Source organism: Mobula hypostoma, chromosome 7, assembly GCF_963921235.1.
Source record: "Mobula hypostoma chromosome 7, sMobHyp1.1, whole genome shotgun sequence".
Taxonomy (NCBI): domain Eukaryota; kingdom Metazoa; phylum Chordata; class Chondrichthyes; order Myliobatiformes; family Myliobatidae; genus Mobula; species Mobula hypostoma.
Window position 1 is genome coordinate 141,043,372 of NC_086103.1, and position 26,217 is coordinate 141,069,588.

Genomic DNA, 26,217 nt, shown 5'->3' on the forward strand with positions numbered 1-26,217 from the left:
AGATGATTGCTCCCTTCCTGTTTCTGACTTCCAACACTAACTTAGATGATCTCTCCATGGTTTCCTCCCTTTCTGCAGTTATGATACTATCCCTGATTTTCAATGTCATTCCCTTTCCCCGCCTTTTTCACCTGCGCCCTGAACTTCTGAAACATCCAAACCACTGAATATCAAGCAGCCAATCCTGCCTTTGCATCAGTCAATTCTCTGTAATGGCCATAACTTCATAATTCCATGTTCTGAGGTTCATTACTCTTATTAATACTGCTTGCATTTCAACCCATCCAGCTAACTACATTTATGCCCTATCTACTGCCTGTCCTTCCTCACAGTCTCTTTGCATATTGTAACCTAACACTCTGGTCCCCATCCCTCTGCTGACCTGGTTTAAACCGTCCCATAGAGTTCTAGCAAACCTGCCCATAAGGACATTGGCCCCTTTTGAGTTTGGTGGAATCTGGTCCTTTTGTTCAGGGCATACTTTTTCCAGAAGAGATCTCAATAATCCATAAATCTGGAACTCTGTCTCTTGCACCAACTTTACAGCCACATGTTCATTTTCCTATTCTTACCCTCATAGGCATTTGGCAAATGCAGCAATCCAGAGATTACCACCCCAGGGTTTTGCTTTTCAAATTGATTTTTCACTCCCTATTTTCATTCTTCAGGAGCCCCTTAAGAATGCCTACCATCTAGGAGTCTCATTCTCATCCACAGCATCTCTAGTTTGTTCCCGTGGGTCAATTAATCATTCTTAACCTTCTCTCTACCCCCCCCCACCCCCGAGTCACAGAAACAGACTCTGTGCCAGAGACCTGGCTGTTGTGCCTTTTCCTATTAGGTTGTTACCCCGCCCCCCCCCCACACACACACGCGCGCACGTGCGCGCATAGAGTATCCAAAGTGGTATACTTGTTGTTTAAGGGGAATGGCCACAGGATACACTACACTGACTATCTATTCCATTTCTGTGTCTTGATGGTCATCCAGCTACTTGCATCTTGCAAACTAATTATGACTGCTACCCTGTAACTCTTGTCTATCAACCTTCAGCCTCCCAAATGATCCATAGTCAAGGTTATTAATATATCTGAACAAAGGGTCCAAGCACCGATTCCTACAGTACACCACTGGTCGGACTTCTAATCAACCTTCCACCGCTTGCTGACACAGAGCTGATTTTGTGAGCTTAATCACAAAAACCAAAATAATAAGTTTGAGTTCAAAATGCTGTATTTGAAGGCAGAAAAATTAATGGCATAAATTGATCTAGTAGGTATTACTGAGATGTTGCAAGGTGACCAAGCTTGTGAACAAAATATTCCAGTCAAGTGGCAGTGGAAAAAGAGAGAGAATCTTGCCTTAAGTTCAAATGTTTGATTGGCATGAGTGAAGTTGTAAAATAATCGCAGAGAACAATGATGAAAAAGTAAAATGGTATTGATGTTGGAAATCTAGAATAAAGTACAGGAAGAACAGCATGTGTGAAGAGAGGACAAATCAGCTTTATAAATTTAAGCTTTGATCTTGTGAGAGGTAGAACTTCCCATGTATAATACCCTGCTTCTCTGTGAAGAATCCAATAATTGATATACTTGTAATGCATCCAATTTATTAATTGCATTAGGTGCTCATAACGTGATCTCCCCACATTGGAGAAACTGAGTGCAGATAGGGTGATAGCTTTGTGTGCTCCCCCAGTTGCCTGTCATATTAATTCTTCATCCCACTTTGACTTCCTTCTTCTCTTCCCCACCCAATTGGTCCCCTCTTCCCCTTATTCCCCCCACTTCTACTCAGCCCCTCATTAATTGCTGTATTTCTATTTTTTTCTCAGTCCTGGTAAAAATTTATTATTGAAATTTTAGCTTGTTCTATTCACAAATTCTGCCTGACCTGAATATTTTCAATTATTTCAGATTTTCAGATTCTATAATATTTTAGTCCTCGACAAATATCTTGTACCAGCTTCCTAATAAGATATTATTTGATCAAGTTTAAGAACTTAAACAAATATACATTTAGTTTATTTTGTCTAAGTGGTATTCTTAAAATTGTAGTATATTGTTAATTTAATTTGAAGAATGGTTACTCTTATTACATATTTGGATTTTTCTTTCTCAGGAAAGCAGTGTAATTAATGATAGACTTTGTAAAGTGTGTGAACGAGGCCAGTTGAATAACTTAGTTCAGGTAAGTTATGTTTCTTTATATGTTCTATCACTATTGTAAATTATATCTTGTTTAACCGAGAAGTAAAATTTAAATAACACGCACAAAATGTTGGAGGAACTCAGCAGGCCAGGAGGCATCTATGGAAAAGAGTAAACGGTTGATGTTTCAGGCCGAGAACGCAGGCCTGATGAAGGGTCTCAGCGCAAAACGTCGACTGTTTACTCTTTTCCATTGACGCTGCCTGGCCTGCTGAGTTCCTCCAACATTTCGTGTGTGTTGCTTGGATTTCCAGACAGAGATTGATAGATCCTTGATTTGTCAGGGCATGAAGGTATTTGTGGAGAAGGCAAGAGATTGGGGCTGAGAGGAAAATTGGATCAGTCATGATGAAATGGTTGAGCAGACTTGATGGACTGAATGGCCTAATTCTGCTGATATGTCTTATGGTCTTCTGGTATCATTAAGATATTTTATAATATACAAAGTGCTGCAAGTAAGCATGTATGTAGACAGTTTTTTGAGAATTATGCTGCAGATTTGCTATGCTTTTTAAAGAGCTCAAGTTTCAATGCAATTGATCTGAAGGTGTGTATATCATTAGGTAATTTAAAAACCTATAGTGTTTTTTATTTCTATTTTAGCTTTTTAACATTAGACATTTAATACATTTAAAATTAACATTAGACATTTAAAATTATAATAAAATGCAGTGGCATCTTTACTGTCTAAAGGATGTTGCTTTTCATGCTCCTTTCTGATCCCCTCCCTCCCGGCACTTGCCATAAACAGAATTTTAGGGAAAAAAATGGCAGAGTATGGTGGAAATACTCAACAGGTCAAGCAGCATCTGTTAAGAGGCAAATAGTGATCATCTTAGTGTTTCCAGCATTTTCTGTTTTCTATTGCAATTTGGGCTTCTTTGTTTTCTCTTCATCCCACCCAACTTCACCTTAGTGTATTACATTTTAATGTTCTGTTGACCTTGAGGGTACACCAAGTCTGATATTCAAGCCTATATTTTGGATATGAGGGAGAAATTGCATTAATGTAGCATCTGGAAAAAGGATCTAGTGCACTCCCAGCATATATGACGAATGAACTCTTCTTGGGCTTCCAGCGATTTTAACCATCGTTTTGATGACAAACTCTGCTATGTTCGTCAGGGAGGATGCCTAGGCACGTCTAGTCCAGTGGTATGTATACCCCTGTCGTTCGTCCTTCCTGATTGTTTAGCTCTCAACCAATCAGGTTTCCACTGTCCCACCTTGTCTACAATTGAATTTCAGTTCTTAGTGCAAAGGCCTTCATTTTTGTTAAAATTCATTTTATCTAGTTTTATTTCATTGGCTTCCTTGACCAAGCAGTCCCAAAAACCATTGGTGCTTCAAGCATAGGAAGTGTATCTGTTTGAGTTACCCAAAGAAATTAACGATAGCAGATATGCATTCACAATGGCTACAGGCTTGACCTCGGCACAAAACTACTGTGTTGTGTCAATGGCTTTCGGGACTGCCTGGTGAAAGAAGCCATTTGAATAAAACTAGAGAAAAAGGATTTTAACAAATGGTTTAAGAAAGAACTGGAATTCAATTGTAAACAAGATGGCACAGCGAAAACCTGATTGGTTGAGGACTAATCAATCAGGAAGGATGGACGACAGGACAATTATACTATTGGACTAGACATGCCTAAGCAGTCAATGTTCTGGGCAAGATCCTTCAGTAGGAAAGGAAAGGGGCAGAAATAGAATAAGATGGGGGGAGGGGAGGAGGAGTACAAGCTTGGCAGGTGAAGGGGAAACTGTGGTGGGGAAAGGGATGATGCAAAGCTGAGAGGAAAAGTGGACAAGGTAAAGGGCTGAAGAAGAAGGCATCTGGTAGGAGAGAACAGTGGACTAAGGAGTAAAGGAAAGGAGAAGAACCAAAGGAAGTTGATTGTCAAGTAATGAGAGTGGAGAGGGAAGAGGTGAAAGGGGTAGTAGGAATGGGGATGGAAAGGTGGGGGGGGTGAAAACAAATTACTAGAAGTTGGAGAAATTGAAGTTCATGCATCAGGTTGGAAGCTGCCTGGATGAAATATGAGGTGTTGCTCTTTCAGCCTGAGTTTGGTTTCATCATAGCAGTAGTATTTTGACTTTTAAGGTTTGGAGTAAGCTTGTAGTTGGATGGAAATGGGCTTCAGCTGAAAATTTAAGTGTTTGTCTTAGTTTTCCATTAGCTTTTAGTCTTAATTTCTATGATAAAATAAAATGCATTCTTTATGGAACTGAGGGTGACAATTGGAAAAAGAAACACTGTTATACCACAAAAGCTACGTCCTTATTTGTGGATGATACTGGCAAGCAATGGGAGGTGAATGAATGGAGTTTCGGGCTAGCCTGACAGTCACTGTAAAAGGAAGTTCATTGTAGATTTTGGTCACATAAAAATGGAACTGGGTGCTGAATTGTGGTCAAATGTTCAGTTTGTATTACAGTTCACAGTGAAGTCCAGCAGGTGAAGGGTGCCATGGTGGCAGTAAAGTAAATTGGTGGATCAAGAGTCTTCTGAGTTTAAAGTAAAGCATTCTGTGTATGAATTTACGCCTGTCTGGACAATGGAATAATTCAGGTGTGCTGAATGGAGTGGTGCTGAATAGAATGGAATAATGTGCTACAATTCAAATGGAGCTGCACGATACTTGAGAATCAGAGCCTATTTCTTTCCAAGCTTGCATTGGTTCTGAATGTTTACCCTGCATGGGTAGGATATTATGTCTATTGAGGTTTCATTATTGTTCATTAGTATTGAGTTTTGAGATAAAGGCTCAAGCTCCAGAAACTTTGCAAAATCTTTGCTACCATCTAGTGCAAGTCTCAGAGAAATTTACATTGCCAACGATACAGCTTTTCAAAAACAAGCTAAGATTGCTCAATAAGATGTATGTAAAAGATTCTGATGCAGTATTTTGAAAGAGAAGGAAAATTATTCCTGGTGACTGATGAATTTTTATCCCTTATTAACATTTCCAAGTGGAACTGACTTGACGTAATGATGTTGCAGTTTGCATTCCCTACAAGAAGAACAATACTTCAGATATATCTTATTGGCATTTTCAATGTGTCCGAAAATAATGTGAAAGATGCTGTTTAAATGCAAGTTTTTGAAATTAAATGTTTGAGATGGGGAAGAAGCTTCAGCATAATTATCTTAATTCTTGCCTGTTGTGAGGGTAAAGGAAGATCATTTATGGTAAAGGAAGCAATGTTTGTTAAAGTGAAATTAATTCTGAATTGCAAATTTATTGTTCAGGTTAGTGGTCACCAACCTTTTTAAGCCCAAGATACCCTACCTCGACCTTACTGAAAGGCAAAATCTACCTACTAAATCGTTTAGACAAAAAACAGCTCAGATTGTACTTCCAATTTGAGGCCTTTTATTTGGGCTAATTGTATTTGAATTACACAACATACTTTTGTCGAACTTTCAAATAAATTCAAACAAAAAAACACTGTAACTAGCATATCAAACAGGCCATAGCTGTCTTTCTTTAAGAATATTACAATACTTCACACCTTTAATTCTAAGTTTCATTATTTAATTTTATTTCAACACAAAAAATAAATGAATAAAAATCGACTATTGCACTCAGTGTGATGACTGGGGCTGAATACTTTCTGCTAGTTCCCTGAAATTTGGCTGATAACTACAGACAGCCAGTCTGAGACAGTCTGTGAGGTGTCTGTCAGTAAGACAGCTCCTGTACTTAATAATTTTCATCTGTGAAAATGCAATTTCACATAGATAAGTTGACCCAAAGTAGGCACTGACTTTTAGTGCTATAAAACCAATGCACACACCATGCATTGCTGGGGCCCCATCAGTAGTAATTACCACCAGTTTATGAATGGGGATGTCATTTTCACTGACATTTTTTAAACTCATTGTAAATATCCTTACCTCTCGTTCTCTCCTTTAATTGCAAAGGAGTGAGGAAGTCCTTCTTTGTTGTAAAATCCTGGAAAGCCATTCTGACAAATACAACAAGTTGAGCTATTTGCATTACATCCTGGGATTCATTGAACTGTAGTGAAAAATAGTCACAGAGTGACAAGTCCTTTAACACTTGTCGATCCACGTCCTCTGACAGTGACTCTGCCCTGTCACTGTTGCAGGGCCAAGCGGTATATTATGTATTGCAGTTGTGATGTCGATTTTGTTTTTAAAGTCATTAAAAACAGTCCCTGCAGTAATGGCCATTGCTTCCTTGAATAAATCGCCATCTGTAAAAGGCTTCTTGTGTTTAGCCAAAAGGTGATTTACACAAAATGATGCTTCAATAGCAGCCTTATTTTAAGCAGCATGTTTTGTGAAAAACGATTGCTGGGCCTTCAAACCCGATTTCAGCTCCTCAACTTTCCTGGCATGAATTGCGCTCTTTGGGGGGTAGGTGTCTTTAAATTTCTGGTGGTTGGTGTTGTGGTGCTGCTCCAGATTCCCTCTTTTAGTCAGTGCTTGTGTTTGGTGGCACAACATGCATACACACTTGGCTTTCACCAAGGTAAATAGAAATTCCTCTTCCCATTCTGGATGGAATTTGTACATTTTCGCCGCCTTTTGTGGAGCCTCTGCCATGCTATCAGGATATCACGAGCGAGTTCCGTATTCAGTGGCCCCAACCTCTGGGCCACGGACCGATACTGCTCCGCGAAGAATGCAGTGGTGTAGCGGTAGTCGGAATGCACCCAGCACATCTTTAAGAAAAAAAGCCGAAATAAACAAGCTAATTAATTTGCCTCTGATCTGGGGCGATGTTTACGTGCCGGGCGGCACCTAATTAATTAGCTTGTTTATTTCAGCTTTTTTTCTTAAAGATGTGCTGGGTACGTTCCAACTACCGCTGCACCACTGCATTCTTCGCGGCAATGTATTGGTCCGCGGCCCAGAGGTTGGGGACCACTGCTGTATATTGATGTTTGCGACAGTCTGTGCTCCTATCTAATCTAATTGGTCACTTTGCAGCACAAGCTACGCTGAAAATGCGGTGCATGGCGGGGGAGCTACACAGATGCGCACTGGGCAGAAAGAACAGAACGAAAACCCCACAACCCAGAAACAATCCCTCTTTACAAACAGCTTTCAGTAGCGAAAGTATTGCTATATTATCATTATCCTAATTAGTATACTTATTTTTATAATGCTCACATTACAACAGTATTTGTGTATTTATTTTTGATTTTTTTGGGGATCTACTGGGAAAGTCTCAAAGATCGACCGGATGACGGGTTAGAACATAGAATAGTACAGCACAGTACAGGCCCTTCAGCCCACAATGTTTTGCCGACCCTCAAACCCTGCCTCCCATATAAGCCCCCACCTTAAATTCCTCCATATACCTGTCTAGTAGTCTCTTAAACTTCACTAGTGTATCTGCCTCCACCACTGACTCAGGCAGTGCATTCCACGCACCAACCACTCTGAGTAAAAAAAACCTTCCTCTAATATCCCCCTTGAACTTCCCACCCCTTACCTTAAAGTCATGTCCTCTTGTATTGAGCAGTGGTGCCCTGGGGAAGAGGCGCTGGCTATCCACTCTATGTATTCCTCTTAATGTCTCCTCTCATCCTCCTCCTCTCCAAAGAGTAAAGCTCTAGCTCCCTTAATCTCTGATCATAATGCATACTTCCTAAACCAGGCAGCATCCTGGTAAATCTCCTCTGTACCCTTTCCAATGCTTCCACATCCTTCCTATAGTGAGGTGACCAGAACTGGACACAGTACTCCAAGTGTGGCCTAACCAGAGTTTTATAGAACTGCATCATTACATCGCGACTCTTAAACTCTATCTTCACTTATGAAAGCTAACACCCCATAAGCTTTCTTAACTACCCTATCCACCTGTGAGGCAACTTTCAGGGATCTGTAGACATGTACCCTGAGATCCCTCTGCTCCTCCACACTACCAAGTATCCTGCCATTTACTTTGTACTCTGCCTTGGAGTTTATCCTTCCAAAGTGTACCACCTCACACTTCTCTGGGTTGAACTCCATCTGCCACTTCTCAGCCCACTTCTGCATCCTATCAATGTCTCTCTGCAATCTTTGGCAATCCTCTACACTATCTACAACACCACCAACCTTTGTGTCATCTGCAAACTTGCCAACCCACCCTTCTACCCCCACATCCAGGTCATTAATAAAAATCACGAAAAGTAGAGGTCCCAGAACAGATCCTTGTGGGACACCACTAGTCACAATCCTCCAATCTGAAAGTACTCCCTCCACCACCACCCTCTGCCTTCTGCAGGCAAGCCAATTCTGAATCAACCTGGGCAAACTTCCCTGGATCCCATGCCTTGTAACTTTCTGAATAAGCCTACCGTGTGGAACCTTGTCAAATGCCTTACTAAAATCCATATAGGTCACATCCACTGCACTACCCTCATCTATATGCCTGGTCACCTCCTCAAAGAACTCTATCAGGCTTGTTAGACACAATCTGCCCTTCACAAAGCCACGCTGACTGTCCCTGATCAGACCATGATTTTCTAAATGCCTATAGATCCTATCTCTAAGAATCTTTTCCAACAGCTTTCCCACCACAGACCTAAGGCTCACTGGTCTATAATTACCTGGACTATCCCTACTACCTTTTTTGAACATGGGGACAACATTCACCTTCCTCCAATTCTCCGGTACCATTCCCGTGGACAACAAGGACATAAAGACCCTAGCTAGAGGCTCAGCAATCTCTTCTCTTGCCTCGTGGAGCAGCCTGGGGAATATTCCGTCAGGCCCCGGGGACTTATCTGTCCTAATGTATTTTAACAACTCCAACACCTCCTCTTCCTCAATATCAACATGCTCCAGAACATCAACCTCACTCATATTGTCCTCACCATCATCAAGTTCCCTCTCATTGGTGAATACTGAAGAGAAGTATTCATTGAGGACCTCGCTCACTTCCACAGCTTCCAGACACATCTTCCCATCTTTACCTCTAATCAGTCCTACCTTCACTCCTGCCATCCTTTTTTTCTTCACATAATTGAAGAATGCCTTGGGGTTTTCCTTTACCCTACTCACCAAGGCCTTCTCATGCCCCCTTCTTAAGCTCCTTTCTTGCTTCCCTATATTCCTCAATAGACCCATCTGATCCTTGCTGCCTCAACCTCATGTATGCTGCCTTCTTCCACCTGACTAGATTTTCCACCTCACTAGTCACCCATGGTTCCTTCACCCTCCCATTCTTTATCTTCCTCACCGGGACAAATTTATCCCTAACATCCCGCAAGAGATCTCTAAACATCGACCACATGTCCATAGTCCATTTCCCTGGAAAAACATCATCCCAATTAACACCAGCAAGTTCTAGCCTTATAGCCTCATAATTTGCCTTTCCCCAATTAAAATTTTTCCTGTCCTTTCTGATTCTGTCCTTTTCCATGATAATGCTAAAGGCCAGGGAGCGGTGGTCACTGTCCCCCAGATGCTCACACACTGAGAGATCTGTGGCCTGACCCGGTTTATTACCTGGTACTAGATCTAGTATGGCATTCCCCCTGGTCCACATACTGTGACAGGAATCCATCCTGGACACACTTAACAAACTCTGCCCCATCTAAACCCTTGGAACTAATCAGGTGCCAATCAATATTAGGGAAGTTAAAGTCACCCATGATGATAACCCTGTTATTTTTGCACCTTTCCAAAATCTGCCTCCCAATCTGCTTCTCTGTATCTCTGCTGCTATCAGGGGATCTATAGAATACCCCCAGTAGTGTAACTGCTCCCTTCCTGTTCCTGACTTCCACCCGTATTGACTCAAAAGAGGATCCTGCTACATTACCCACCCTTTCTGTAGCTGTAATAGTATCCCTGACCAGTATGCCACCCCTCCTCCCCTTTTTCCGCCCTCTCTATCCCTTTTAAAGGACTGAAATCCAGGAATATTGAGAATCCATTCCTGCCCTGGTGCCAGCCAAGTCTCTGTAATGGCTAACGCATCATAATTCCATGTATGTATCCAAGCTCTCAGTTCATCACCTTTGTTCCTGATGCTTCTTGCATTGAGGTATACACACTTCAGCCCTTATACCTTACTGTCTTTACACCGTTTATTCTGCTTCTCTTTCCTCAAAGCCTCTCTGTATGTTAGATCTGGCTTTACTCCATGCACTTCTTTCACTGCTGTATCGCTCTGAGTCCCATCCTCCTTGCAAATTAGTTTAAACCCTCCCGAACCATGCTAGCAAACCTACCTGCAAGGATATTGCTCCCCCTCAAGTTCAGGTGCAACCCATCCAATCTGTACAGGTCCCACCTTACCCAGAAGAGATCCCAATGATCTAAAAATCTAAAACCTTGCTCCCTGCACCAACTCCTCAGCCACGCATTCAACTGCCATCTCCTCCAATTCCTACCATCACTGTCACGTAGCACTGGCAGCAATCCTGAGAACGCTACCCTTGAGGCCCTGTTCTTCAGCCTTCTGCCTAGTTCCCGAAACTCACACTTCAGGACCTCATTCCTCTTCCTGCCTATGTCGTTGGCCCCAACATATATCACAACTTCTGGTTGCTTTCCCTCTCGTACCAGGATGTCGTGCACCCGGTCAGAGACATCCCGGACCTTGGCACCCGGGAGGCAACAAACCATGCGGGTGTCCTTCTCACGTCCACAAAATCTCCTGTCTGCTCCCCTGACTATAGAGTCTCCAATGACAACAGCGCTCCTCTTCTCCGTCCCATTCTTCTGCACCACGGGGTCAGACTCAGTACCGGAGGCCCTGCCACCGTGGCTCACACCTGGTCGGTCATCCCCGCCAACAGTATCCAGGACGGTAAACTTATTATTCAGGGGAATGGCTATGAGGTGCTCTGCACTACCTGTCTGCTCACCTTTGCTTTCCCCCCTCTGACTGTCACCCAACGACCTGCTTTCGACAGCCTAGGTGTGACTACCTCCCTGTAGCTCTCATCTATGACTTTCTCATTCTCCCTTATGAGTTGAAGGTCATCCAGCTGCTGCTCCAGATTCCTTACACGGTCTTCCAGGTCACCCAGCCGTATGCACTTCTGGCAGATGTGACTCTGCGGGAGAGGGGAGTTTCCCCAAGACTGCCACATCTCACATGAGAGGCACATCACCATCTCAGGAGACATTGTAAAAACTAACTGCGAGCTAGTTCGTCCTCTGCCTCTCAAGTCAAAGCTTCACTGGCTGCTTCGCTTGAGCTATCCCTCTATTTATCTGTTTGAACTTTTCAAAATGTTTGGTCACCTGACCATGATTGCCCAATCAGCTGCTTTCTGCTGAGTCTGAGCTATTCAAATCTTGATTGTCTAATCAACGGCTTTCTGCTGATCTATTCAAATCTTGATTGACTTGATTGCACAGACCAACTGCCAAAACTGCCAGAATCTCTCGAGTCAAAGCCTCAAAGCTCCACTCCTTCACTGGCCCACTCACACACTGGCCGCTTTCCACTGGCCAGTGGGTTGGCGACCACTAGTTCAGGTGATGAGAAGAAAATCTGAAACGAAAATAATAGAAGTTAATATTGGGTGCCAAACAAGCTAATTTTGTAATGAAATTGTATTGTGGTTAAAATTAGTGATTTACTTGTATAGAGATGTATTCAGATTCTTCCCCGCCCCCCCCCAAGTTCATTAATGACTTGCTGTTTGCCTTGTACTATAGTCTTTTTAAAAAAAGTTATGTTTCATTTACTTTACTAAGATAAATGAATATCGGTTTAAATTCGAGGTGTAATTAAGCATGTCTTTTTATCTCATGGACCAGGTTTAGGTGAACTTAAAAAATAATTTTAATAGTATAATCTTATCATTTTGGATTGTGTGCACTAGTGATAACTGAGCAATAATGAGCTGTTATAGTATTTGTTCTTTTCATTGCTTTGACTAACAAATTAGTATTTTATTTGTATAAAGTTCCGTAGGTTTACATAAAAGTTACCAAATGCTTTATATGTATAGAAATCATATATAATTTTTTGTCTCCTTGGTAGTGGCTGAATTTTATTCTTCTGACTCATCAGTTGCTTCAGTGCTTATAGTTTAAATCATACTTTTGTTTTGTGCAGAGAGTGGCAGGCATTGGCATTTCAATTGACAAAGAACATAAAGGAATTAGAAGTGAAATTCATGAAGGGTTTGAACAAATAGAGCAATTTGCTGGGAACAGGTAATCTTTGAGATAACTGTGTGCAATGGTTTCTTTAAAATTAAGTAAATTGGAAGTGTAGCTTTGATTAATTATACAGTTTTAAGAAAAGATCTGGGTGTTTATTTAAAATTTATGAAAATCAAGTCCTATCTTTCCATTTTCATCCAAGTGCTGGTCCCTTGCACAGGAAGTTATTTTCCACTGTACAGCATGACAACATTCAGCTCTGTCATTGTTATCATTCCTGGCTCCCTCCGTTTGTCACTAAATTGTTTATCAACAGGCAGAAAAGTCCTCAATCTAAACAGAGGGGGACTGAAGCCATCATCCCTGTATCTCACAGACTCCATTCCCTAAACGCTGACTTATCTCTTTCACTTGCAGCTGAACCATATCTTTGTGACATGATGAGTTTTGATTCATACATCCTTGCCTCACTACATGGTTCCCATTCTGTGACAACTCTTGTCTATCTCAACTCATCGATTAAAATCTCATCATCATGGTTGTTAACTATTGGGCTTCATTTTCACATTCTGCCTTTTAAGTATGGCATTAAGTCATCAGCTACTCATGACCTGGGACCTGCAGATACCTGGTTAAGCAATGCCTTAATTTTAAAATGCCCATCCTTTTCAGACCCTTGTATGTCCTCCTCCTGGCTTTACATCATCTATGATTGGCCACCCCCAGGTTCAATTGCTTCACCTTTGGCAATATCAAAACCCTAAACTTTGGGATCCTTTACCTAAGCCTTGTTGCCTTTCTAAAGCACCTTCTTCTAAGATTCTCATTGAAATGTTTAAAGGAGATGTTTTGAGTATTTACATATTGGTACGCAATCAGAAAAATGGCAGATGATTAGTTGGGTAGACCCAGATCATTTTGCCAGAAGATCATGTTTTTTTGCTGAGCCGACTGTATAGTAGCAATCTTTTGTTTTGCTTCAGATCCAACTCCAGTGATGTGAATACATCATCTAAAATGAATATATAAGTATTGTGTAACAGAGAAAGTACTGCACTGTCAAAGGCCTTTTGGGTGATGATAATAAACTGTGGTGCTCATTTACTTTTTCCTTCCCTTAGACGTACAAGATTCTTTGCTGCTTCAGAGCATACCTGGATTTCTTTTTGAACTCTTGTTGGAAGAAAAGTTTCCCACTGTGAAAATACTATTGGGTGTTAGCTCATTGGTGTTCCTATGCAAATTGTATGTAGAGTTTTCTATATTTTAACTTTGGTTCTTCTAAGATACTTCACTTTACTTTACCAAAAGGCTTCTTGAACCCATAACCATGCAGAGTGGTGGGTAAATCTGTACCTACCGCTCCTTTAACCAGCTAGTTTCAGACCCATGCCACAGCATCTAGGAAAAATCCTAAATTCCCTTACATTTTTCTGTATTTTACATCAGTAGTCCCTGATTTTAGGCTCCACACTAGGGATATCAGTCTTGTCAATTTATTCACCTCAATTAATTCACCCCTCCCCCTTCTTATTTACTCCAATTTAAACAACCCCAGTGCAGCTATATTTTTCCAATCTTGGCACTGTGACTGTAAATATCCTCTGCACTGTCTCCCTTACAGTGACTGTATTTGGGGGAGCATAAAATTATGAAAGCTCTAAGGATAAAAGGTATTTTTATTTACAAGCAAATGGTTATAGAAAATGTTTATGAATTTGTTGATGTAGATGTAAATAATGTAGATGATGTAGATGTAGATATTCATTTTAGATCAGCGGTCCCCAACCACCGGGCCACAAAGCATGTGCTACCGGGCCGCGAGGAAACGATATGATTTGGCAATATGAGTCAGCTGCACCTTTCCTCATTCCCATCACGCCCACTGTTGAACTTGAACGCACGCGAGGTCATTACCCGCGCGTCATCCATGTCAGCGCGGGAAGGAGATCAACTCCTCGAGCTCGCAAATGATGGCGGGCTGAAAAGTATGTTTGATAGAACATCTCTGCCGGCATTTTGGATCAAAGTCAAGGCTGAATATCCTGAGATAGCTACGGAAGCACTGAAAACATTGCCTCCGTTTCCAACATATCTCTGCAATGAATGAAACGAAAACTAAATTGCGGAATAGACTGGACATAAGGAACCTCCTTCGAGTATCGGTGTCTCCCATCACCCCTTGATAGGACCGTGTTGTTGCAGGGAAACAAGCCCAGGGTTCCCACTGATTCAGCGATATTGGTTTGTTGCAATGATCTTATATGTTCATACGGGGAAAATATGTGCTGTGTGTTTAATATCCAAACGTTACTTAAAATGTTACGATGCTATTGACTTTTAAGTGACTTATATAACAATTACAGCACGGAAACAGACCATCTCTGCCCTTCTAGTCTGTGCCGAACGCTACTCTCACCTAGTCCCACTGACCTGCACTCAGCCCATAACCCTCCATTCCTTTCCTGTCCATATACCTATCCAATTATTCTTTAAATGACAAAATCGAACCTGCCTCTACCACTTCTACTGGAAGTTCGTTCAACACTTACTTCAAGTTCCCCTATCCTCTCCTGATAATTGACTTATCACTATATTCATGCATGGAAAATATGCGCTGTGTGTTTAATATTAAGTTCATTAGATAAATCCTTTTAGAAACGAAATTGAGTGTATTAGCCACTTATCACCTATACAGTACTGTATTCCGGTCGTGATCAACACCGACCCCCCCGCCCCCGACTAGAATCGCAAAAGACGATTTGTAGAAAAAAATGGGCACGTACACACATGCGCAAGGCACGCATGTGCACTGGTGCCCGCGCAAGGCTTCATGGTCATTGTAGTCTTACTTTGGGCAAACCCAACGTATTTGACAGCTACTCTTGTCCGTTGGCACCCCACCCCCCACCCCCAGTTGGCTGGTCCGCAAGAATATTGTCAATAATAAACCGGTCCGCAGTGCAAAAAAGGTTGGGGACCCCTGTTTTAGATAATGTATTCACATCACTGGAGTTGGATCTGAAGATAATGGTTTAGAATTTAATTAACTTTTGATTAAAGAAAAGGGTTAGTAGTTTTCTGAAATGAAGAAAGCGTATTCTTTTGGTGGGTTCATGGTTTTATGGTTGTTGCAGAATGAACCTAACAAATCTAAATAAAGTTGAAAGCTAAGATGTCCCACTGTGTAATCAAGATTACCGTAATCCTGGCATGTATAATTTGGGATATGTAGGATTTCTTTGGATTACAGACCAAATTTTAACCATTGTCCTGCATTTTATAAAATATATTTCTTGGGTCAAAGTAGAATGAAGCAATTTTACTAAGTGATATATTGAGTATACTGAGCAGTTGTTGCATTTTGGTAGATTTGTTTTGAATCAAATCATCCTTGCCCTTCTGTAAAAATTGGTTTTCTCATGTCTACGTGGTCAAATTCCCATGTACTAAATTCACAAACCTTCATTTGCATGCTTTGCTTTCTCTTGTTACTTTCTCAGTACATTTTTCTTCATTCTTCAAGATTTTCCTGAATGATTGCTGCTACATAGCAATACCTGAAGCCATTAAGGACCATAGAACTGTCGTAAAACTCTAATAATCTGGCATCTTTTGGGATTTGGAATCAGGCTAGCATATATGACAGACCATTGGATTTTATACTGTTAATTTCAACAGACTTCTAAATCACTTTCTTATATTAGAGAAGTGTTAGAATTTTTCTAGCAAGTTTAAAGAGCATGGGATATGGGAGCCCAGGAATTTCAAAGGAAGAAGTGTTAATCCGACTAGATGGTGCCAGTGACCAGGGTGACATCCTGCGATAGCTCTCATAACTACTAGATACTTATTCTAAATATACTTCTGAACTACGACCGATTGCAGCCTGTAATATCCCTTTTAAAGATATATTTTTGAGCCAACTAAACATCCGGCAGTTCTCTGAACTCTTGGGGGATTTGGTGTGGCTGAGAGCAGAGAGTGCAGCTATGGCCAGAGCTGGGGTGTATGCTGCGTTGATTCCTAATGGTGGAACACAAACCCCTGGTCAGCTCCATTACTCTGTGCTGATTAAAGCATCGAGCAAGATTAAAATCATTGAGGTTGAGAGTGGAAAACGAGCAGGTGTTCAGCACTGTGTGCCTGCGTTTTGACAGTCTCTTCGCTGCTGCCAGTGGGAGGAAGATGCAGGAAGGTGAAGGTCCCACTTGGCTGGGTTCGGGAGTAGCTGTTGCCCTGCAGCCATCAGACTCTGGACGGGTTTCACTCACCTCAGCGCTGAACACGCTCTATAGCTATGGACTTACTTTTGGGGGCTCTGCAATTCATGTTCCTTGTGTTTTTGTTTACTTTTTTTTACTCTGTGTGTGTGACTTGATTAAGGCGCTTCAGTGCTGAACTGACTCTCCAGCTGTGGCGTGCAACTATTGGCACAGCACTGAACCGATTCTGCAGATCTGGCATGAAGCCATTGGGCTTCTGGACTGGCTTCATTCGCCTCTGTGGCTGTGGGCTCACTTTCGGCAACTCTGCGGTTAATGTTATTTGTTCACTTTTTATTGTTTACACGATTTCTTTTTTTCACACATTGGATGTTTGATGGTCTTGTGTGGCTTTTTTCTTTAAACAAGTTTTTTTGTGCTTTGTTTTGTGGGTGCCTGCAAGAAGACAAATCTCATGGTTGTATACTGTATGCTTCGTTTGATAATAAATGTATGTTGAACTCCCAACTTTACCTCAATGTTCAAAGATCCTGATGGCTGGCATCTAGCTCACTCAATTTAACTACTAGGTTCAACAATGTTTTCTTGGTGTCTTGCCTGACTATCCTTTGTAGAATTGATGAAGGGAAAGGCGAGAATATTATCAGTCATTTAAACGTAAGACTTTTATTAATGAGAAGATTTTTTTTTAAAATACTGCTGATTCAGATCGGCACACTAGCAGATTAAGTGAGTTGATTGAAGTAAAAACATTGGTTGACAATTGGAATTATAAATCTATGATGTCTTCACAATTCTCTTTAATGTGTTCCCTTTTTGGAAACTTTAAATGATGTCCAGATGACCTTCACATAACAGAGTATGTAGTTCTGTCTGTAGAAAATGGTCGGTAAGGCAATCATCCACATTGCAAAGTTGCATCATCTGTGCATGCTTCAAGAACTTGAGTTGGGAAAAAAAATTTGTATTGATGTATTTACATTTTACATACATTCTGTGATAACTGGGGGTCTCAAGTTTTTCGATAATCTGAACAGTTGTAATGTGGAAGGTGCCTGTACTGAAAATACAAAAATAGTTGTGACTTAATAAAAATCTATTTTGGTATCTTTACATTTTTTAGGAAAGATGAATTGTTAAAAGAGCTAGAATTCATAGTTCAAGAATATCTTGTTGCAATTGGTAAAATACAAAAAATACTTGAAGAGAAGATCTGTGCTTTAGATTCTGCCATGCAAAACGAAGTGAAGACCAAACATGAATTTCTCTCATGTAGACTGCAAAACAAAAAGGTATTTTTGAAATCAGCTGAAATATTTCACGGAATGTTTCTGATTAGACTATCATTGGTTCTGCATTTAATTTGTTAAATAATTGCCAATTGCAGTACCAGTCAGTACTTTGAATAATGTATTTTGCTTTAATTTTTTTGTCTGTTACTGGAGTGATTATGTTAAATTTCTTGAAGGAACATTTATTTAAGTAAATGATTTGATTTTAATTTAGTCTAACTGCCTCCTGTGGAGAAGTGTTTTAATAGCTTGGATAAGAATTAATGATGGAGATTAATTGTAGAAGATCCATTTTTAGAATATGAATATTATTAGAGAGTGAAAATGGCTATCATACAAATGTTATGAAATTTCCTTTTGTCATGGATCTCTGAAGCATCTCTGGTCAAAGCACCATAAACCCTTCCCCCTCACCTATCACCTACCAACTTTTACTCCCTTCCTTCCCTTTCTCCTTCTTATTCTTGCTTCTGCCCCCTTCCTTTCCAGTCCTGGTGAAAATATCTTGGGTCTTGGCCTGAAATGTTGATTTTCTTATTTTTAATTTTAATTTTATTTCTCTCCATAAGTTGCCTGATCTGAGTTCCTCCAACATTTTCTGCCTGTTGCTCAGGATTTCCAGCATCTGAAGAATCTCTTGTGTTCATAACCTACAATTTCTGTGTAGTATTACGGATTATCATGCTCATTCCCAGCATTTTTTCCCTTGTTTTTAAACTTCAGGGAATTGAAAATTTGAAAAGCTTGGACCAAGCAAAAAATATGGTTGAAATGCTAGAATCTAGAATTGGTCTCAGGTGGGTATTTTAGTTTGTTCTTAATTTTTTTTGGTCTGAAGCAAAAAAGCACAATATTTGAATTGTAGTTTTATAATTATGTTAATTTGTCAGTTGTGGAATATCACCATAGCAATTACTGAAGAATGACATAATATCAAGAATGACAATATTTCTGTTTCAGTATGGCAATCTTAGAGACTTCTGCATCAAGCTTATCAACAACCTTCTGGCACCATCCATAGTTAGATCTTGGGGTTGTCTCTTAAGTGTTCCAAATACTGAAAACTCATCTTACCAAGTTACCAAGTTTCGTTTATTGTCATTTAGAAATGCATGCATTAAAAAATGATACAATGTTCCTCCAGAATGATAGCACAAGAAAACACAGGACCAACCAAGACTAAAACTGACAAAACCACATAATTATAACATAGTTACAACAGGGCAAAGCAATACCATAATTTGATAAAGAGCAGACCATGGGCAGGGTAAAAGAAAGTGCCGAAGTCCCGATAGACTCATCATCTCACGCAGGCGGCAGAACCTCCAAGCGCTGACAACTTGCCGATGCAGCACCATTGGAAGCACCTGACCGCAGCGGACTCTGAGTCCGTCCGAAAACTTCGAGCCTCCGACCAGCCTCTCCGAGCACCATCCCCTGCCGAGCGCTTCGACCCCGCCCCAGCCGCCGAGCAACAAGCAAAGCCGAGGACTCGCGCCTTCTCCTCCGGAGATTCTGGACCACACAGTAACAGCCCCAGCGAAGCAGGCATTTCAGAAGTTTCTGCAGATGTTCCTCTGTGCTCTCACGTCCGTCTCCATCAAATCAAGATTGTGCACGGCACCCCACTTGACAAATGGTGCAAGCGATGTCTTTGCTTCTGACTTTCCAGCTGGATGGCTGAAAATAAACTTACTGCCATCTTCAAATTTCACGTGTATTCTTGTAGCACTTTTAAAATATGATACATTTATTTTTTACAATTATAAAACATGACTAGCAAGAAGAAACATGTCCAAAGTCTTGCCTCCAAATGCTGTACATTTATGTCAACATATAGTGCATGTATGCTTTTGCAGAAGAGGTCACTTGTCAAAAGTTGAGTTATGTCGTAATACTTAACTTTCATCTGAGAGTGGAGGAAAATAATTGTTTCAGATTCACTCTATTTTCCTATTTTTACTTCAGGTTTCAATTCCAGCCTGCACCTTTAATAATGTCTCTTGAAAACTTAGGAAAAGTTGAAACGGGAACAGAAAAGTAAGATGTTCAATTGTTTTTGAATATATTTGTTCATTTCTTATTGTGTGCCATGAATCTAATGTGGAGTTGTAGAGCACAAACAGGCTCTCTGGTCCAATAATTCAGGTCATCTAAGACTTCCATTGAAGCTAATCCCATTAGTTGGATTGTGGCCCATATCCCTCAATTTTTCCTATCCATGTATCGTTCAATTTTTTTAATGTTAATGTACCGGCTTTATCCACTTCCTTTAGCAGCTGTGCCCTGTAGTGCACTCTTTGGGTGGAAAAACTTACCCTTCATGTTCAGATTAAATCTCCTCTGTCATTCTAAACCTACTCCATGTCCTCTATTTCTTGATTTCCCCAATCCAAGGAGTGAGACTGTGAGCTGTCTCTCTTTCTCTGCCTGTGTGTATGTGTGTGTCTGTCTCTCTGTCTGCCCCCACTCCATCTCTCTCCCCCCCCAACACTCTGTCTTGCTCTGTGTGTGTCTCTGTAGCTGCAATATGAATGCACCAGTTAAAGCCGTCTCCTGCATGCGTGCTTTTATTTTAATTGATCTGTAGTTGCACAGACACAACAGTTTATATGATCGTTTTTGACTTCAGTTTAAACTTTTGTATATTGATTATTTATGTTGCTTTATGGTTTTGTGTTAAATTTGCTATCTATAAACCATGGTTCCCAGGACCCTCCCCCTCCCCCATTGTCATTTACTTTGCCTGATTGAACTAGATTTGACCTTTGGTCTTTAGTTGTAAATAATGGAAATTACTGATGAAGATATCGGAAGAATATAGTTCCCAGTACGAAGGCAGAAGCAAGCCAATTCTGATTTTAAACAGCAGCTCTTGACTAACAAGAATTTAAAAGGATTAACAGCCAGCAGAAAAAGAAAATAATATAATATCACTATATCTTGGAAATTTTTGGAGGAAAGTATGTGCTTTATAATTTCCCTTTATACAGGGCCAATTGCATTGTTAATGAGGGTTTGTACAAAGAGAAAGGCCACAATATTGGTAAGTACTGTGATGCAGCAGGTGGTGCTGTGCCTCATGGATCGGAGTCGCAGGTTTGATCTGAACCTCAGCTGCTCTCTGTGTGGAATTTGTACATTCTCCCTGTGCTCATGTGGGTTTCGACTTGGTGCTGTGGTTTACATGCATGTCCCAAGTATATGTTGATGTAAATTAATTGACTGATGTAAATTACCCTTTCACCAGAGGTGTTACCCCTCCCTGGACACCCTGTACAGCCCTTTGTCCATTTACAGTTGCTCTAAAAACAGGTTTAAATACATAATTTGCTACTCAGTTAAACGGTGGTTTGTCTTTTTTTTGTATCTATTTAATTGTTTAGATTAGACGTCTGTAATGCATTTTTTCAGGACTGCCTAAGAAAGATATAAATCAGCCACAGCTCGTTCAAAATGAATCAACAAGAATCTTAATCAAAAAAAATCTTGGTGCATTTCACCAGTTTTGGCATTATTATTACTAGCTACCTGTGTCCTTTAGGATCAATTTTAAAGTACTCTTAATGTATATAAGGATCTGAATTCCCTTACAACCTTAATCATAATCTTAGATCCACTAACACTGGTTTACCTGGTGTTCTTAGAGCCAAACATACAAGGACTGGTGATGCCGGCCTTTTACTTTTACACACCAACAATTTGGAATACTCTGCTGACTGTGATATACCAAGCTAGTACTGTGGAATGTTTCAAAACGCTTCTAAAAACCTACTTTTTAAAATTTGGCCTACTTATAGCATTACTTTTATGTCTGCTGATGTTGATTACATTTATACAATTTAGTATGTTTCATTACATTTTATTGTCTATAATGTTTGTCTTATTTTTAATTTTGTCTCTTATTTTTTTAACTATATTGATTTATCTTTACGTTATATGTGAAGCACTTTGACCTTGCGTCTTAATGTTTTTTTTTGAAGAATATATCTCATGATGCTCTAAATGTATCATCAGTGATGTAACTTGGGGTCATTGGGTGTTTTAGGTCTTTCAAGATAAGACACCTTCGACCAGGCAACCCAGCTGGGATTCATCAAACCACAACTTGTGTTGAGGTAGAGTGTACTGCAGATTACCATGGTTTTGCTCTCTTCATTCAGACCTTGAGGCTTTCTCTGCTGCCCAAGTGATATTGCAGATGGCTCTCTGCCTTGTACCAGCAATACCCAGTGTGCTGAGGGCTCTGTGAAGAGACTGTCCCGCGAAGCCCTGGCAGCCCACTTCAGTGGGCATGCACTTTGCTTTCCATCTGCCTCCGACAGTCACTGACCAGTTCGTCGTATCTGGCAAACTTCCTCTCATGGGTCTCCTCCAGATGCTCTTCCTGCAGCTCTGTCAGCTCCAGCAGGGTGATGGGTTTTGCTGCGTCTGAGACCGGGAGGATGTCTGGTCTCGAGGTGTTGACGTGCTTTCGGAACTTTAGGTGTTTCTTCAGGTTAGTTGTGTGCGAGTGCCAGAATCCCTGTGGGTGGCTTTGCTTTTGCTTCTGGTTGCTCTCTAGCTCTCACAAAGATAATGGTTTAATTGCAGGGTTGGGCTTGTTTGCTATTACTTATTCTTAAGAAGATTGCTTCTTCAAGGGTCCTTAATACCTGGTCATGTCTTCAGCGGTATCAGCCCTCTCCAAGGACTTTGGGGCAGCAGCTCAGGATGTACTCCAAGATTTCTCTCCTGGAACGCAAAAGACAATCTAGGCCCTAGCCTAGATTCTAGGGTATCAACCTTCCCCCAGCTATGCAGGTTGGATGGGCTGGGCAAGATGTCATACGCCACCAGGACAAGGAACTTGATTTGATGTGGCTCTGCAGACCAGAGATCAGACCATGCCACTCTCTTGGTCCAAGCTCCCTGCTGCTACATGCTGACTACTCTGATGGATCTGTGTGTACCTGGGGACTGAGAAGCTTCCCAGGCCAGCTCTTCCTTGAGTCACCACTTACACCAGGACATTGTGGCCCAGCGAGATTCAACATGCTGCACGGCCTCTTCCACTCTCTACTTTCTCCTGGTCTTCACAATGACTCCTGCCTTTGGGTCCCTGGATTCTCTATTGCATCACCTCTCTGGCTCTTGTCACCTTGAACTCTTCCTGCAAGGATTTCAAAGGCAGCCGCAGCTTGGTGTTCTTTCCATAGAGGGCGATACTGCTGAGAGTCCTGGTCAATCCCAGCCACCTCTAGAGAAAGCTGACCTTTCTCTCTAGGTTCTCAACAGTGGAAATTGGAACTTCGTAGACAAGCAGCAGCCAAAGAATCCTTGGTAGGTTGCCATGCTGGTGTATCCACGCCTTGAATTTGTCCTGACCGGTCAGCTGCTTTCAGTCAGACCTACTGCTCTTGACAAGTTGCTTGGATTGATGGTGTGTCTTTCAGGCTGCTCTTGAACCCCTTGCCAAGACTCTTAACTGGCTTTTCAGAGATGGTTGGAATGAGTGTCCCTGCAATGTTAAAGTGGAATCTGTTAGTGACACTGCCATTTCTCAGCGTCAGTGATTTCTTTTTGTGCACTTGAAACTTGTATGAAAGATGCCATTGTTATTTCCATGAAACTGGCGAATTGGTGAAACGGTTTAATGCAGCCAAAATGTACTGGTCCCAATTAACTGGAATCCTCTGTATCGCTTGGATTGTCAAGTCTATAGTTCGCAGGTAAGTAAAGGCAGAACATTAGCCACCCTCCAGTATTCCGGCAACATTACTCATTACTAACAATGATGCCTATATCTCAGCCAGTGTTCTTGATCAAACCTTTGAGATTTATCCGTCTTCATACATTTAAGGATATCCAGCATTTCTGCTGTAATATGACTATCCCCAAGATGCCCCCATTATCTGTCTCAAGTTCCAAAGTTTTCATGTCTTTCTCCATGATTTAAAAACAAGAAATGTTCATTGAGGACCTCCCGCATCTCCTGCACCTCCACACAGACATGTCCATTTTGTCTAAGCAGGCCTTCTGTTTCTGTAGTCACTGTTATTTCCTTAATGTACTTCAAAATATCTCTCTGGATTATCTATGTATGAAGGTATATGAAATATTTCTGCTAAAAGCTATTTCATGTCCCCCTCCTTTTCCCCCTTTGATTTCCCTAAGTATATTACTGCATCCCTTGTACTATCATAATTCACTTGATCCCAGCTGCCTATGCCCATACCTCTTTTTTTTCCATGACCAGTGCTTCAGTAACCTTCAATATTCCTTGCTCCTGCCAGCCTTGCTTTTCACTCTACGGGAAGATGCAGACCTTGAACTCTCATTCCCACTTCAAAAAGCCTCCTTGCCAGAAATCCTGTTGCTTGCAAACAGCCTACTCCAATCAACTTCTACAACTTCTTGTTCAACGCTGTCAAAACTTGCCTTGCCCCAGTTTAAATTTGTAACTTATGGGCCAGATCTGCCCCTTTTTATGACTATTTTAAAACTAGTAGAACAATGGTCACTGGTCCCAAAGTGCTCCCCCAATGACAGTTCTGTCAGTTGTCCTGCCCTCTTTCCCAAGCTTTACACTCTCCTTAGTGGGGCACTCTATATATAGCCTGAGGAAACTTTCCAAAGCACACTTGAATTCCACCCCATATAAACCCCTGAGTACCATAACAGTCTCGATATATATTTGGAAATATAAAATTTCCTATGGAGGCAAAGTTAAAATGGCGCTAAATAGCAACTCCTTTGCTTGCATCTTTGGAAACAGCTCTACTTCCATCTTTAATATCTTTAGTTTAACCTTTCAGGGTTCTTTTGAAGACCCTGACCTGGAGTTACACACTGACTTTGGTTCTTTGCGGGAATGGGACCGGTTCTCGGAGTTTCAGGACTGGCCATTGTTTGGCATGCCAAGGGTTTGTCCTGTGAGTCCGGCTCAAATACGGAAGCTTAAGATCTCTGGGCTCTGGAGACGGACAGATCAAGCGTCGGTGTCATAACAGGAGACCCGTATGTCATTAGGGGAGGCAGGATATCTGCTGTGGGCCTGAAGACCTGAGATCTTTGTGATTTTCAGGCACTGAGCTCAAAAAAAGCAACATAACGGATTTTTTAACATCGTAAATCAGTGAGTTGTTTGTTCTGTCTCCCCGCTCGCTGGGAAAATGGAGACACCTTTTTCTCACTTATTATTCCGGGTTAATGTGAAGTCTTTGGGGTAACTGCAAGTCTGTGTCTTTGCTATTGCTTTGCTCACGCTTGAGTGCTTGGTGATGGTGCTGAAGCCTGCTTTAATTTTTTCCGGTGGGGGGTGGTTGGGGTTTGTTGCTCGCTACCACTTATGCATGGGAGCGGAGACGTTGGGGTTTGTATGTTTTGGGGCACGTCTCTGTTTTTGCGGATGTTTGTGAAGAAAAAGCATTTCAGGGTGTATATTGTATACATTTCTCTGACATTAAATTGGACCTTTGAACCTTTGATAACAACCCTATTGTTCTTGCAACTTTCTGCAATCTCTGCATATTTGTTCTTCTAATTCCCACTGAGTATTAGGGGACCAATAGTACAATTGTAACAAGGTGATCGGAGAGGCCCTCTGTTGATTGGGGTCTACCATGGACGTTGCGTCCCAGCTGTCTACATTGTTGGTGCTGTCAATATGCAGGGCAGTACGATATGGAGAGCAAGCTGTTGCCCTTACAGCAGGCTCCCACTCTCTACACAGCTGATGAATCCAAAGGAACAGCAGAAACTGATACAGTTTGGTACCAGTGGCATCACAGTAGTTGCCAGTCAGCGGTGAACTCAACGTAGCACTGCCTTAAGGACTCCAGCTCTGGGCTTTTCTTCTGGGTTTACTCCCAACAGATTCCCCATGAGTGGGTACAGCCGAAAAGCAGCGGAGGTTTGTGATCAGAGTTTTCCTTCTCTTAGATGAACTGCCAACCACAGATGACGAGCCCCGTCTGCTCAGTGTGACTAGGTTTAAGGCACCAGTAACCCACCTTTTCCCCTTCTCCTGTCAGCAGAAATGGTTCTGCTGGGCTTAGTAGTTAAGTCATGTGTAAAGGCCAGAAGCTGGACTTGGTTGTTAGAGGCTATTTGAGACATGCCATTAATACAGGGTAAAATATGGCCTCTGTATTTTTCATAATGTGTGAAGTTTGTGGACACCAGAAAGATAAAGATTAGAGCTTTGAAGAAAATAATGTCAGTTGGAAAAAGGGTTTTCGACTGTGATTGATTAACTACGTAGATCCAGTTGATATTGTGTGAACATCTTAAATGGTCAGGTGGGTGAGTATGAGATGGGATTTAAAATTGCATTGCAGGTTTTTTTTATTTAGGGATGAATGGGAGGTAAAGGCAGTGGGAAGCAAAATTTATAAATGCTTTAGTACC

At 41.3% G+C, this 26,217-nt stretch overlaps 1 protein-coding gene across 1 annotated transcript in view; it reads left to right on the forward strand.

Moving 5' to 3' along the window:
• Positions 1 to 26,217, forward strand: part of rnf17 (ring finger protein 17) — a 150,598-nt gene that overhangs the window by 24,434 nt on the left and 99,947 nt on the right. Inside the window, exons 3-7 of the mRNA XM_063054906.1 lie at positions 2,125 to 2,193; positions 12,259 to 12,359; positions 17,658 to 17,826; positions 18,550 to 18,623; positions 19,795 to 19,866. Of these exons, the coding sequence (XP_062910976.1) occupies positions 2,125 to 2,193; positions 12,259 to 12,359; positions 17,658 to 17,826; positions 18,550 to 18,623; positions 19,795 to 19,866 (485 nt within the window). The remainder of the gene's footprint in view (positions 1 to 2,124; positions 2,194 to 12,258; positions 12,360 to 17,657; positions 17,827 to 18,549; positions 18,624 to 19,794; positions 19,867 to 26,217) is intronic.